At 49.5% G+C, this 13,285-nt stretch overlaps 1 protein-coding gene across 3 annotated transcripts in view; it reads right to left on the reverse strand.

Annotated features, from left to right (window-relative positions):
• The window catches only part of SNX29 (sorting nexin 29), a 495,833-nt gene that overhangs the window by 135,894 nt on the left and 346,654 nt on the right, over window positions 1-13,285 (reverse strand). For 2 of the 3 annotated variants that reach the window (XM_058711878.1, XM_058711879.1), the window contains exons 17-18: window positions 5,897-5,952; window positions 3,125-3,206 (exon numbers count right to left, since the gene is read on the reverse strand). The exons of the other annotated variant lie outside the window; for it this stretch is intronic. In XM_058711878.1, the coding sequence (XP_058567861.1) occupies window positions 3,125-3,206; window positions 5,897-5,952 (138 nt within the window). The remainder of the gene's footprint in view (window positions 1-3,124; window positions 3,207-5,896; window positions 5,953-13,285) is intronic. 3 annotated transcript variants of the gene reach the window in all.

Raw genomic sequence — 13,285 nt, forward strand, 5'->3', positions numbered from 1 at the left:
CAAGTAAGATCAAGTTCAAGTCTGCTCCTTCCTGTCACCGCCGAACAGAAAGATTCAAGGGTGTGGACGGCACAAGGTCAACACTTGAAGACTTTCTCCCCCTGGTAATCCCAAACCGTGGAAGAGCTGAAAACAGAGTGGCTTTCTCCCAGCAGGATTTGTTAATGCCCAGCCTCTGTCTTTCTAGAACCTGGTTAAGCACACATAAAATTATCCTGCTTTCCAACACTCTTGGAGACACTGTTCTGCCCAAGAAGACTCTCTGCAATGATGGAAACTTTCTGTAACTGTGCTGCCGCATAAAGTCGCCACTGGCAGCATATGGCTGTTAAGCACTTGAAATGGGGCTAGTGGACTTGAACTGAATTTCTAAGTTTACTATATTTTAGTTCATTTAAATGTAAATGGCTGTGTGTGGCTAGTGGCTGTCGTACTGGAAAGCCCAGATCTACTGAGAAAACTACACATGATGATCCCTTGATCTTGGCTCTTCGAAAGAACTGATATCTGTTTGGAGGTTACACCCTTGTCTTCCTTTGAGGGAGATGTGATGGAACCTGACAGGGACTTGTCACAGGCATGTAACGGGATTTTCTACTACATCCCTCAGTATCGCTTAATCTACAGTTCTGTGTGGAAATTTCTTTTAGAGCTCCCTTTGAGGAGCTCATGTATTTTGTTCTCATTAGCAATGGTAGTATCTAAAATAGGCACATTTCCATTTTCACCCTGGCTGCCAGGAAGCCTAGAGGAAATACACAAAGCAACGAGAACAGTGGTGTAGGATCTCATGACAGATTTCCATGATTTCCTTAATGGAAGTATTACCAGTTTACATTTTCCCAGACCCTGACATTTCATTTTTTACTTCTATGTTATCATTCTTTTACAGGTGTTCCTCTAGAAATTATCTCAAATCTTTTGGGGAAATATACAGACGGCATTTTTTAAACTAAGAAAAATAATGTCCAATGGTACCAGCATTTTCAGTGACTCTTGTTCTTTCCCTTATCGTTTACGGTAAGAACCCCGTAAAAAGCTTTCTCGAATGTCTTCAAACATGTTGTGTGGATTTCACTTGTGAGATATTGACCAGAAGCACTGTTAGCTAAGAGGAGAAAGACAGCTGCATTCAAGAGGTGCTACCTCACACCCCCCATATCACATTTCAATTTTGGTCTAAGATAAAGCTGTCTGCTTCACTTTGTTCACCCCCTGGGCAACACCTCCCGGCTCTCTGATAGCCGCAAAGCAGAACTCAAAGGACACTCACCGAAGACGGTTTTTGGTTGGTGTGGCATCGAAAGAGAAAGAGAACCAAGGAGATGTATGGAGATCTGTCACGTCTAACTCTCTTCTTAAGCCAAAGGTGAGAGCATCCGGAGCACTCAGATTCCCCAACACTTACTGACGAGTTACTTACTAAGTGCCGTTGCCAAACAAGTAAACTCCAGTCGCTTTCTGGTGCAAGCTTCCTTGCCAAACCCTAGCTCACCTGTCTGTGAGATTTCAAGATGCGTGTACCATACAGATGCCTTTTCCTATAAACCACACACCTGCCACCACGCCCGCCACCGAAGACTACACAGGGCAAGCATCTGGGAACAGCAGAAATTCCAAGACGAGAATACAGAGTGTGTCCTACCCACCACACACCCCTCACGCTGACAAGAGCTTTGCAAGGTAAGGAGTGGTAGTATTTCCGTCTTACTCGTGAGGAAATGGAGATTCACTTAAGGTTACAAAACTGAAACCAGGGCTCCTATCTTCAAGGTCAGTGTCTTTTTTTTTTTTTTTTCCCCTAACCATCCAGCCTCTGGAGAAAAATATCTTAACAGGTGAGAAGATGTCTTCTTTGATGGTCAATTCCCCACTTAAGAAAAAAAAAAAACAACAACAAAACTCAAGACTTTTCACAGAGCTGATGGGGAGTAAGAACAAAAACGTGGGGCACCTGGGTGGCTCAGTTAGGTGTCTGACTTCAGCTCAGGTCATGATCTCACGGTCCGTGGGTTCGAGTCCCGCATCGGGCTCTGGGCTGACAGCTCAGAGCCTGGAGCCCGCTTTGGATTCTGTGTCTCCCTCTCTCTCTGACCCTCCCCCATTCATGCTCTGTCTCTCTGTCTCAAAAATAAATAAGCATTAAAAAAAATTTTAAGAACAAAAACATAACATAAGTTGTCGTGACACAAGAAGACGGAAGCCGAAAGCAGCTAAGAGTCAGTGGTGAAAACAGAGCAGTCCAGGGCAGGTGAACACCACTGGCTGGAGATCAGGATCCAAGGTAAGAAAAGTAAAAGACAATAGAGGAAAAGATGGAAGGAAGGCAGGGCAGAAAGAGGCATCGGGAAATCAGAGGAAAGATGCAAAACTGGAGTCCCACGTGTTGGGGATAAACCACCCCCAAAGCACGCACAGGCCCCTCAGTCCCCAACACCCAAGTCCCAGCCAGGAGCCGACCAGTTCTCCCCGAGGAGGAGGAGACGTCTGCTCTCTGGGTTACGTCAAGTAACTGTTGCCCCTTCTGCTGAGAAGAGTATCCGGCTTTTCATTCAGAGAAGAACTCCTCTCCCTCCATCAGACACACCCCAGCACCAGCAGGGGTCACATCCAAACCTGGCCCATCCCACGGGTCCATCACCCATCCCTGAGGATCAGGAAGGGGATCCTGGTCCAAGACAGGCCCAGGAGAGACACTGAAACACCCAGACAGGCTGAAAGCCACCCATCAGCCCGCAGAGAGCACCAGCCCGAGAAGGACGCCTGAGCAAAGGACAGAGCGGATGGCAGCAGGTTTCCGGCCACGGGCCCGGTCATGCCTGGGGCCGCACATACACTCAGACTCTCTGGCTGCAACACAAGCCGACAAATCCCATTTTGGCTCCCGCTGTCCAAGCTCAGATCTGCAGCGTCTGCACCAACGGGCCTGACCGACACGAAGAAGCTCCACCCCGGCCCCTCCTGTCTACATGAAGGAAGGACCCCTTCCTCAGGGAGGCCCGGCAACTGGGAGGCTGGCGTCGGGAGGCCGTGGCCGTGGCCGAGAGGCAGAGGCACCACAGTGCAACGAAAGGCTGTTGGTTCCACCCCAGCAGTGACATCTGGCCGAAAACCAGACGCTCACCTGATACACGTGGAAGGCATTCGCCGCTTTGCCCCGCAGAAACACTGATGGGATCCAGACGTTGATCAGCGCCCGGTTTGATCTGACCGAAACCAAAGATCAAAATTAGTCATTTCAATTTACAGTGAGGATCGGAGGAAAACAGACTTCTCCTCTAAGAGGCATCACACACCAGAATTTAGGACAACATCGATCATGTCCACGAGTAACACGAAGGGCTTGGGTAGGCATGTTTGCCCAGCCCCCAGGATCATTCTTCAGGGACTTAGTTTAAGTCTATGTGTATTTTTTTATTCAGACACACAGTGTGTACTTTGGAATAAGAAATGGACTTTAGCTTTACAACTGAGTCAGCGTGACTCCTACTTTCTCTAAACCTGAGTTTCTTCCTCTGATAAGAGGGATAATAATTGGAGGCCCCCACGGGGGTGTGGAGGGTCATGTGACCTGATGACTGCAGGGTACCTGGGGCACCCAGAGGGGTCACACTGCCTCCTCGCTGTGCCCCTCTACACCCTGGCCCCCGTTTTAAGATCAGACTCCACCCAGGGACTCAGGAGACCGACATCCATGGCAATGCAGGTAACGGCTCTTTGGGGTGGGGGGAGGGGAAAGAGAAAATGGCAGGCTGGGAAACCAGGAAGCCAGGTGCAAATACCCGCCTTGCAAGTCTCCAAAACCACTGTGTGTGGCTCCAATGAACCAAGATTTAAATTCAAGGGCAAGTCATTTCCTAAGCACCTACAACGTATGATTTCATGATTTCCCTGGATTATCTCAGGGAATCCTCATGGGATATTTAAGGGGTCCTTCAAGGGTCCCCTTGGGTATGTGAGCTCTGCCTCACGTGACGGCTGTCACCTAGCTGTGAGTCGCTGGGTACACGGGCCCACTCCAGCGATCTTCCACCAGGCTGAAGGCCAGGCGTGCAGGCCGGAAACCCTGTCTCTAACACCTGAGGGTCAGTCCTGACGGGTATCACGAGGGCACCGCACAACTCTGGGAGGGGCCTCCACCTCGAGCTGTGCCCGGGCTCAGTGCCCCCTCCTGAACTCTCCCTCTCTCTAAGGAGCAGTCCACAAAGATGTACCAGACTTCTGTGCTTACACCACAATCTGAGACGATGGGGGAAGAGCCCGGGACTCAGTGGTCTCCCCAACTCAGGCGTAGAGAGCATTTTAGTCTCACAGAGAGATGGTTCTCTCCTGAGGCGGCATCCTTCCAAGCTCCGAGCTGAGGTGCTGACTTCCTCCACAGGGCAAAATCATCCATCAGCTCTCAGAGCTCCAAGTCCAAATGGCAATTCTGAGCCGTCAGGCTGGTGTGCACATTAATGGCACCCCTCCCATCCCTCCTCGTCCCTCCTGGAAAGGTCCTCCCAAGGGTCCTAGCGCCTAAAGTGTTCCCTTGCATCTCTGTCCGGGGGTGGGTCGGGCACCAGCGGACCCAAGGATCTGCTTTGCATTCACCTTCCTGATCAGTGAGTGTGAGACACCCCCGACTGGCTTCAGCATTTCTCCGTCTCAGAACATTCACCCCACAGCATGAGAACTGTTTACAGGGCCATTTCCCTCCTTGATATTAACTCACTTGTTCCGTCTTTTGGTGGCTCACTCATGCATTAAATAAATGCTGACTGAGAACCTACTATGTGCCAGTGGCTACTTTAGGTCCTGGAGACAGAGCATGGAAGCAAGACGACCCAGACCCTGCCCTCGGGGAGTGGGAGAGAGACAAATCCCTCTGGTTAGTAATTCACTGTGGTCCAAGAAGGTCCTTTCTAGAATTTCCATCTTTTTAAGGTGAGGGAGACTTGTTTTGTAGTGTAACATAGGATCTATCCTGGAAAACGTACCAGTACACTTGAGAAGAGGGGCTCCTGGGTGGCTCAGTCAGTTGAACATCTGACTCTCGATTTCAGCTCAGGACATGATCTCATGATTGGTGGGATCGAGCCCCAAATCTGGCTCCGTGCTGAGAGCATGGAGCCTGCTTAGGATTCTCTCCCTCCCCCTCACCCTCTGCCCATTCTCCCCACTGGTGCACACTCTCTCTCAATCAAAATAAACATTTAAAAATATGTATTTAAAAATAAGAAGCAAAGTATATACTGTTCTTGTTGGGCTGAGGAACTATGCACGAGTACCCGAACCCCAAAGCAACCTGATTGTGAAACAGTCTGAAGACCAACTAAGTTCTTTAGGAGCTTATCATCAGGGGCACCAGCCAGAGTCACATCCAGTCACAAATCAGACCCATGTACCAAACCACTGCTGTTTCCATTAACTCAGGGGTTGCGAACTCATTCTTCTAGGAGACATGCAGAGAAAGAAATGAGGGCAGCAGGCCAGAGTCAGGCAACAGGAAAAAGGGGGCATTGTGGTAAGTGAAAGAGTACTTGCCCTGTGTGAAGGAGGCAGCTGCTACTTGGCTCTGACCGTGGCCTGGTAGGGATCGGAGCCCCCCTTGTTTTCTTTTTAAAGCGAAATTTAAATTCTTATGTGATAGCTTCCAAGTCTAAAATGTCAGCCAAAAAAATAATTGTTTTCTAATACCCAAGAAGAGAACCACAGCACATCTGAAGGCCAGACTTGGGCTGCAGGTGAACAGCCTCTCCCTCTATGATAACCAAATTGCCCTGTGCAGACTGAAACAGTGATCTTTGTTTCCCACCCCCCCCCCCCCCCCCCGCCGGTGGTCTTCTGGGAGACAAGCCAAACCACTGAGTCCTACTTCTAAAGGGGCCCTCATGAGTAGATGCTGTGGACTTACATTTCAAAATCCGACAAACTCTGGTCTTCGGATGTTTGGCTCAAATCTCCGGGCACCTGCCATCAGGAAAGGGGAGAAGGGAGAGAGAAAATGCATCCTGGTTACCGTGGTTGGCATAATCATGCAAGAATCCTGCCTCCCAATGATGCTTACACATTTCCTGTTCAGAACAAGGTGAGAAAGCAGTTACTGGAAAACAAGAAGAGACTGTGTGGAAGGATGGTTAGAGACGGTGTTGGGGTAATAAAAATATGTCACCATGAGGAATCTTGATTACCTTCACAGAAAAAGGACTGTTAACCCTATCGAGATAATAGCAGGCCTATAAAATCGTGTAATTTTGGAGCTCTAAAGACCTGATTAGGATCTGAGGTACAAGATACCAGATGAGCAGTGGACAAAACAGCCACTGCCACCATGATGAACACAGACGCACCGAGGACATAAACACAAAAGGTCAACGTCTGCGCCCAGACGGCTCCATCCTTCCCTGTCACGATACACCAGCACCTGGAAGGCACAGCACAGCTGCCGTTCCTGACTCAGAAGGGCCCCGGGAGAATACGATTCGGTCCAAGAAACTCCACTCCCTGGCAGAATGGCAGGTACCCCGTAAAGCAGGTACCGAAATGGTCAGCACCAGGAGATGTTCAATAAATGGCGGCATTACGATCACGGCCAGGGCATGAGCTTCTGATCGGATCTGAAGTGGCCAGAACTTAAGGATGTGGATCAAAACCAAGAGGAAAGAGTGCAAAGGGGGAGGGTGTGGGCAACTGAGGAAGAGAGCATTTACTTCACACACTACACCTGTCAGAGCTTTCCTGTTACCACAATCTGCATCGTTCTTCATAACAATCTGTCCCCCCGAACGCTTCATAGATGAGCAAACAGGCTCAGGGAGGCTGAGACCTTGCCAAGGCCACACATGCAGGAAGTGGATCTGAATTCAGATCTGTCCAACCGCAAAGGCTTTTCTGCCAAACCCTCAGCAAACACGGGGAAAACCAGCTGTGGGGTGGAAGGAGGTGAGACCTGGACCCTTTCCTGGGGGCTGGAGATGCCAGAAGGCACTCCTTAAAGACACAGTGGGTTCTCTCCGAGGCAGGAGGATGCCATGATTATGGAGCCTACACTGTGGGGCCACAAGGCTCAGGGTCAACCCCAGCCCCAGCTGTTCTTGACCCTGTGGCCACGAGCAAATCAGTTGCCCCCTCTGGTCACACTGTCCTCACCTGTAAAACAGGCAGGACAGTCGTAGCACTCAGAGTTCACCTACAGACAAAATGAGCTGATGCCTACAGAGTACCCAGAACAACACCTGGGAGGTAGGACGTTCACGGTAACTGCACTGTACTAACAGTATGGCCGTTACGGAGAAAAGCTCTATGTTCTGTTATCCTTGACACAGAGAATCTGTCCTGCCGACCCAAAGGCCGTCTCTCCCCACAGCCCAGGGGGAGGACACCCAACCTGGGCCCTGGACAGATGTGTGCAGCCAAGCAATTAAAATGGGCGCCATGAGCAGGTTTGGCTAAGAAGCTGCTATGGAGGGATTCCTTCAACCCCAACAAGGAGGTACATGCCTACCCCCCAACCTGAGAAAACTTCAGCTTAAAGGGACCAGGAACTCACTGGACTGGTTGGTGTGGCCCTTCTGTTATGGCGTCCGTCATTTTTCCTGTGGACGGCTGGGAAGACGGTTTAATCTATTAGGGAAGCCATGACACTGTGTCCCACAATCCCTAAGAACATCCACATGCTCTGACCCAGATACCTCATTCCTACGATTTCTCTGGAGGAAATAACCAAAGACACAGACCAAAATTTACATCAAAGATCATTCCTCTTTCGATGGCTGAGATTTTTGCAAATCATCTAAAGGTCCAACTGTAGAGAAACCATTCAGGAAATGATGGCATGTCTGTACGAGATGGCCAGATTAAACAAAAAATAGGTTACACGTGCACACTCATGAGGGTACAAGCATGAAAATGATTCTGGAAAAATACAGAAGAACATTAACAGTGGCTATCATTGATAATACAGTAGGAGTGGGAGTGGGGAGAGAAACAGACCAAATTTGCATTGGCTGTATTTCCATAAGACTAAAATAATCTATCTTTCGAATGAACTGCTTTAGAAAAAAATTTTAAATGTGCTTTTGAAGAACAAAATAGCTTTCCGTGTGCGGTCATGAAAAGATCTCCAGGAAAGATCAAGAGAAAGCCTAAGCAGGGTGCAGGTGGTGGGTCTAACGTACTATCCTTAACGCACAAGTGCAGAGGTAACTATCAAGTTGTATTCGTCTGTTCCTGCATTGAGAAGCACTAGCAGGGAAATTTAAGACACCTAGAAAAGGAGCACCCCGTGGGCACCGGGGTGTGGGAGTGGGGGCCTGGGCAGCCGGCAGAAGACACTGAAAATGAGGCTATTTGGGGGTGCCCGGGTGGCTCAGTCGGTTAGGCATCTGGCTCTTGATTTTGGCTCAGGTCATGATCTCGTGGTTCATGAGATCGAGCCCCAAGTCAGGTCAGCTTGGGATTCTCTCTTTACCTCTCTCCCTGCCACTCCCCTACTTTCCAGTTCTAAATATATAGATAGCAAATACATAAATAGCAAATCTCTCTAAATAGATAAATAAGTAAACACTTTAGAAAAAAGAAAATGAGGGGCGCCTGAGTGGCTCAGTCAGCTAAGCATCCGACTTCAGCTCAGGTCATGATCTCACGGTTCATGGGATCAAACCCCGCGTCGGGCTCTCTGCTGTCAGCAGAGAGCCCACTTTGGATCCTCTGTCCCCCTCTCTCTCTACGTATCTCCTGAGCGCTTTCACTTGTACTCTCAAAAACAAAGAATAAAAAAAAAAATTAAAAAAAGAAAATGAGTCTATTTACCAAATATCCTTTTACATCATTTGAGTTCTGAAATAACGTACTGCCAATTGAACATTTAAATAAAAACGTATTACCCCGCCAGAAGAGAGCTTCTGATAGATTTTTAATGGCATAGCCAACAGCTCCTTGCCTCTGTTTCACAAAACGCTGCTTGGAACTGTGAATTCTTAAGCACAACTTAGGACATCCACCCATCAGTAAGGTCAGAATGAAACAAGGGGAAAGGGGACACCGGGGAGAGAGAGGTCACATGGATTGCACTTTTCTGGACTTTCTACACTGAAAGTGCATTGATCACGTAACCATAAACAGACACATATTATGTGTTAAGCGTCTTTCGTGTAACTGTGTAAAGTAAATAAAATACTCTGCCCGATGCCCAGCCCGCCCCCTGCAAAATGCACTTGGCTGAAATGCAGAAAGCTGTGAAGAAAGTAGAGACTTTGCCTTCAAATGCTCTGGAGTCTGGGATGCAGAAAGACAAGGGGAGGCTCTGAAGGCCCGGCACCGCGCACACACCACGCTCCCCTTGGCTCTTCCACACGGAACCCCGTGGCACGGCCAGGACTCTAGCACCTTCTCTGGCATGGCCGTGGGGCGGCCCTTGGCCTCTCTTTTCCGAGCTTCCCCCTTGACACCCGGGTCTGGGGAAGGTTCCTCGGGCACGACAGGAGAAGCAGGTACGCATACTGGAGAAGGGACTGCCAAACTGAAGACAGCTGCCACACCATTTCGTGCATGGTGACACCATCTTTCGATCAGCCTGCTTTCACACTGGAAGCGAACAGAGCGCGGACCCAGGGAGCTGCACTCGCAAGAGGGAAGGTTCTGACTGGATCAACCCCACAAAGCTGAAGGAAAGGAGACCAGAAGGACTCAAGGAAAAGAGAAGGTGAGGGCGTTAAGGACAGACATCACTCTACAAGGCTAAGAACAAAGAAAGCTGCTTCTAGAAAGGAATCGATTCTCAGAAGGCAGGATTTTCTTCACACATAAGTTAACTCTCAGGGGTGCTGAGTTTTAAGAATCACCTTGGACAATGGATCTAAGTAGCTAGAAGGTGTTAAACCCTTCTGAATTAGGACATGGGCCACAAACATCCCTTGTGACTGCCCGAAGCTACAAGCAAAGCCTGGAGGGACACGTCTCTAGGATAGGGCCTGTGCTGGCTTCACCCTCAACAGGGGGCATAAAACAGGGATCAGCAACATGGATGTTCTCATTCACTTCTCTCAGGCCCTGGAGAAAAGGCGGGTCCCCACCTGGCCTGTGGGCTGGGGACTCACATGGCAGCATGTGGGTGCAGGAAAGGCAGAGCCCGTTCCTGGAGACACAGAGCAGCCAGCTTTCCCGGATCCTCCTGGACAAACACCCCAGGTGCTGCACACACATGGATGGGGGTGGGGGGGCGGCAGGCGAGGCTCACAGAAAACACTCTTCTGGGCTGCGTTAGCAAAGAAGCTTCCCCAGTCTTTCCCAACTCAGGATTTCACGAGCTGCTTGGGGACGGGGGAGCAGAGATAGGCCAGCTCACCGTAGCCCCTCACAACTGGGCCAAAATGGAATCCAGAGGCTGGTTCACCCTGCTGTTCTGACCTAGAATTCCTCAGACCTGGGATAAGGGCTCAAAGAACTGAGACTTGGCCAAAAAGAGTAACAAACATGCTAAGTAAGTGCTTATTTAAACAGGAAGGGAAGGAAGGAGGAAGAGAGGAAAGAATCAATCAGGCAACTGCCAGAGCCACAGGAAAATCTCTTCCCTCCTCCCCCTTTCAGAATCAGGATGCAAGTAGGGGCAGCGAGAGTGGACAGAGAAACTTCCCTTTCCTTGGAGCGACCCTGACTTCTGGTCCCGAGGAGCCGCAAACACAGACACACCACCACCATGCATCATCAAAGGCTTCCTGCGTCACAAAGTGCTTTCCCGTCAAAACCGTCCCAGATCCTCCCCATCCCGGCTCTGTGGGCACAGGGGTTCCCCGTCCACCCCATTCCACAGGCAAGGACAAGGGGATTCAGCATGAATAAACAAAGGCAACAGAGATGCCAGGAGGCCAGCACCAAATCCCAGATGAATCAGCACGCCATCTTGGATGTCCAGCTCAGGTGAGCCCCAGACCGCAGCGTAATGGTGGAGCGAAACCACTCGGTTACCCCCAGAACCATGAAATCCAAGAAGATGGTTGTGTTTTGGCGTCATTAAGTTTTGGGGTGGCTTGACATGCAGCCATAGGTAGCCCAAAAAGTAACTTTCCCAGGGTCGTTCGGCTGGTAAGTGATCGAGGAGGCAACGGCACTTTTCGCCCCTAAAGCTACGCCGCCTCCCACTACAAAATCCCCGGTCTTTGCATTTCGCTTCTGCAAAAGGAGAAGCCCAGGAGATGGAGTAACCCAGATTCACCCGGAAGGGGCTCTGCTGGTACAGAGACCTCAGATGGAGTGAAGGAGGCCCGGAAGGACTCAATCGCTCAAGAGCAGATGTGCACAAGTGTCCACGTGAGTCTAAAATCCGAAGCCTTCCTTAACAAGCCTGTTTTCTTTGATGTGACAGGGTGATTTTTGGCAGATGCCCGGCCTGGAGGAACAAGGCACGGGCCTGACCCAGTCCAAGGTGGCTGGCTCTCTCCCAAGGAAACCCCAGGTCCTCTCCCACCTTCGGACAATACACGCGTCAGCCTAGAGTCTGAGCAGAATGCGTCAAGTCTCAGGGGACTAACAAAAAATGGGATGTTCTGCGAGAGAAGTCACCTGGCTTCAATAAATCCCGGTTTCTTCCTCACCTACCCCGTGACAACCTGTCTCCGAGTGCCCTATTAGAGAGAATCAACAAAGATGGGAAGGACCACCCAACATGTCTTGAACACCTACTGTGTGCCAGTGTGTTCCCACATGTAATCCTCAAATCACGTGCGCGGCAAGTAACATCTCAAGTCACGTTCCCCTACCCCCTTCCCACAACCTGTTTGTACGCCCTTCCAGATTCAGCTAAAATGTGCATTCCCGGGAGACACCCACCTAGACCACAGAAACTAAACACATCTCCACTGCCACCTGTATGGTTCACGCTGTGTGGCTGGCCATTAATCCATTGCGGTTAGTCTGTGTACCGGTCCCTCCTTGTGAGCTGGGGGACATGTGCACTGTGTGTCACGGCAGCCTTGCTGGGCACCCATCACACTGAGGACACTGAATTAGTATTTGTGACTGCCGAGATGCAGAATGATGTGAGCTGTCTTTCCACACTGAAATGTCTATTTTTAAACTGCTTCGGAGCAAATTTGCAATCCTCGTGCATAAGGATAACTTAGTTTGGAGTTAAGAAAAACCAGAGGAAGACAACTGTACTCTCTCTCTCTTCTAATTACACGGCTTTCAGATTTACCACTCAGAAGAAAAGCAAAAGGCAGACGTTCTGGAGCAGCAAACCTGTGTCCCAATCACGAAAGGACACCCATGGTTTACATTTTCCACAGTCACCATCTCCATCATGGTTCTTCTCGAAAAGCCTTCCCTTAAGCAATTAGCTCTCACTTTGTATTGCCAAACACAACTATTTCCCAGCCCAACTGTACCCCTGCTCTCTCGTCTTGTTTTTTTAATAAGGAACAAAATGTGCCATGGCACGGCTGTCTTCCAGCGTGGCTGGCCAAGCCAGAGAGCAGACAGACCCAGGGCTGTGCTCTGAGTACTAAGTCGGCCTGGGCTTCCCGGCCCCAAAGGAGGCAACCAGCCCAGGGCTGGACCACTTTCAGGCTTCTGGGTTTATCTATTTATTTGTTCTTTTGTTTTACAAACAATTAGAGGCATTTGCATGGTTTAAAAAATCAGCTGAGGTCAAAGACCCTCCGTGGGGAGTAGAGAACTGGCAATGAAGAGCTTCAGAGAGTTTTTTATGCTGTCCTCTGGGAAACTCTGGAAGCCTGAACAAATGCGGACTATTACATTTCTGTGATGTAAGTTTTCATGTGTCTGCTTCTCCCCAAAGACCATGAGGATCTCAAGGACAATATTTCCAGAGCCCATCCTGGTCCCAGGCACTTAGTAACTGCTCAATGAATATTCCCATTGGATAGAAAGATGAACACGTACAGAAATGGATAGTGGCGCCTGGCTGGCTCAGTCAGTTAAGCCCCCAATTCTTGATTTCGGAACAGGTCATGATCTCACGGTTTGTGGGACTGAGCGCCCCCATCAGGCTCTGCGCTGACAGCATGGAGCCTGCTTGGAATTCCCGCCCCGGCTTCCCCTTCCCTGCTTGTGCTCACACGCTCTCTCTCTCTCTCTCTCTCTCTCAAAATAAATAAACAAATGTTAATAAAGAAAAAAAGAAATGGGTAAATGGGTAAATGCATGGTTGGAGGAGAACAGGAATTTCAGGGAAGGGGCATGAGGAAAATATCCAGTTAACTAAGAATGGACAACTAGTTTCTCTCCAAGTAATAAAGATGCATGAATTACATAGGTACACTCAACTGTCCGAGAACATACGTTG

The sequence above is a fragment of the Neofelis nebulosa genome, chromosome 18 (assembly GCF_028018385.1).
Source record: "Neofelis nebulosa isolate mNeoNeb1 chromosome 18, mNeoNeb1.pri, whole genome shotgun sequence".
Classification (NCBI taxonomy): Eukaryota; Metazoa; Chordata; class Mammalia; order Carnivora; family Felidae; genus Neofelis; species Neofelis nebulosa.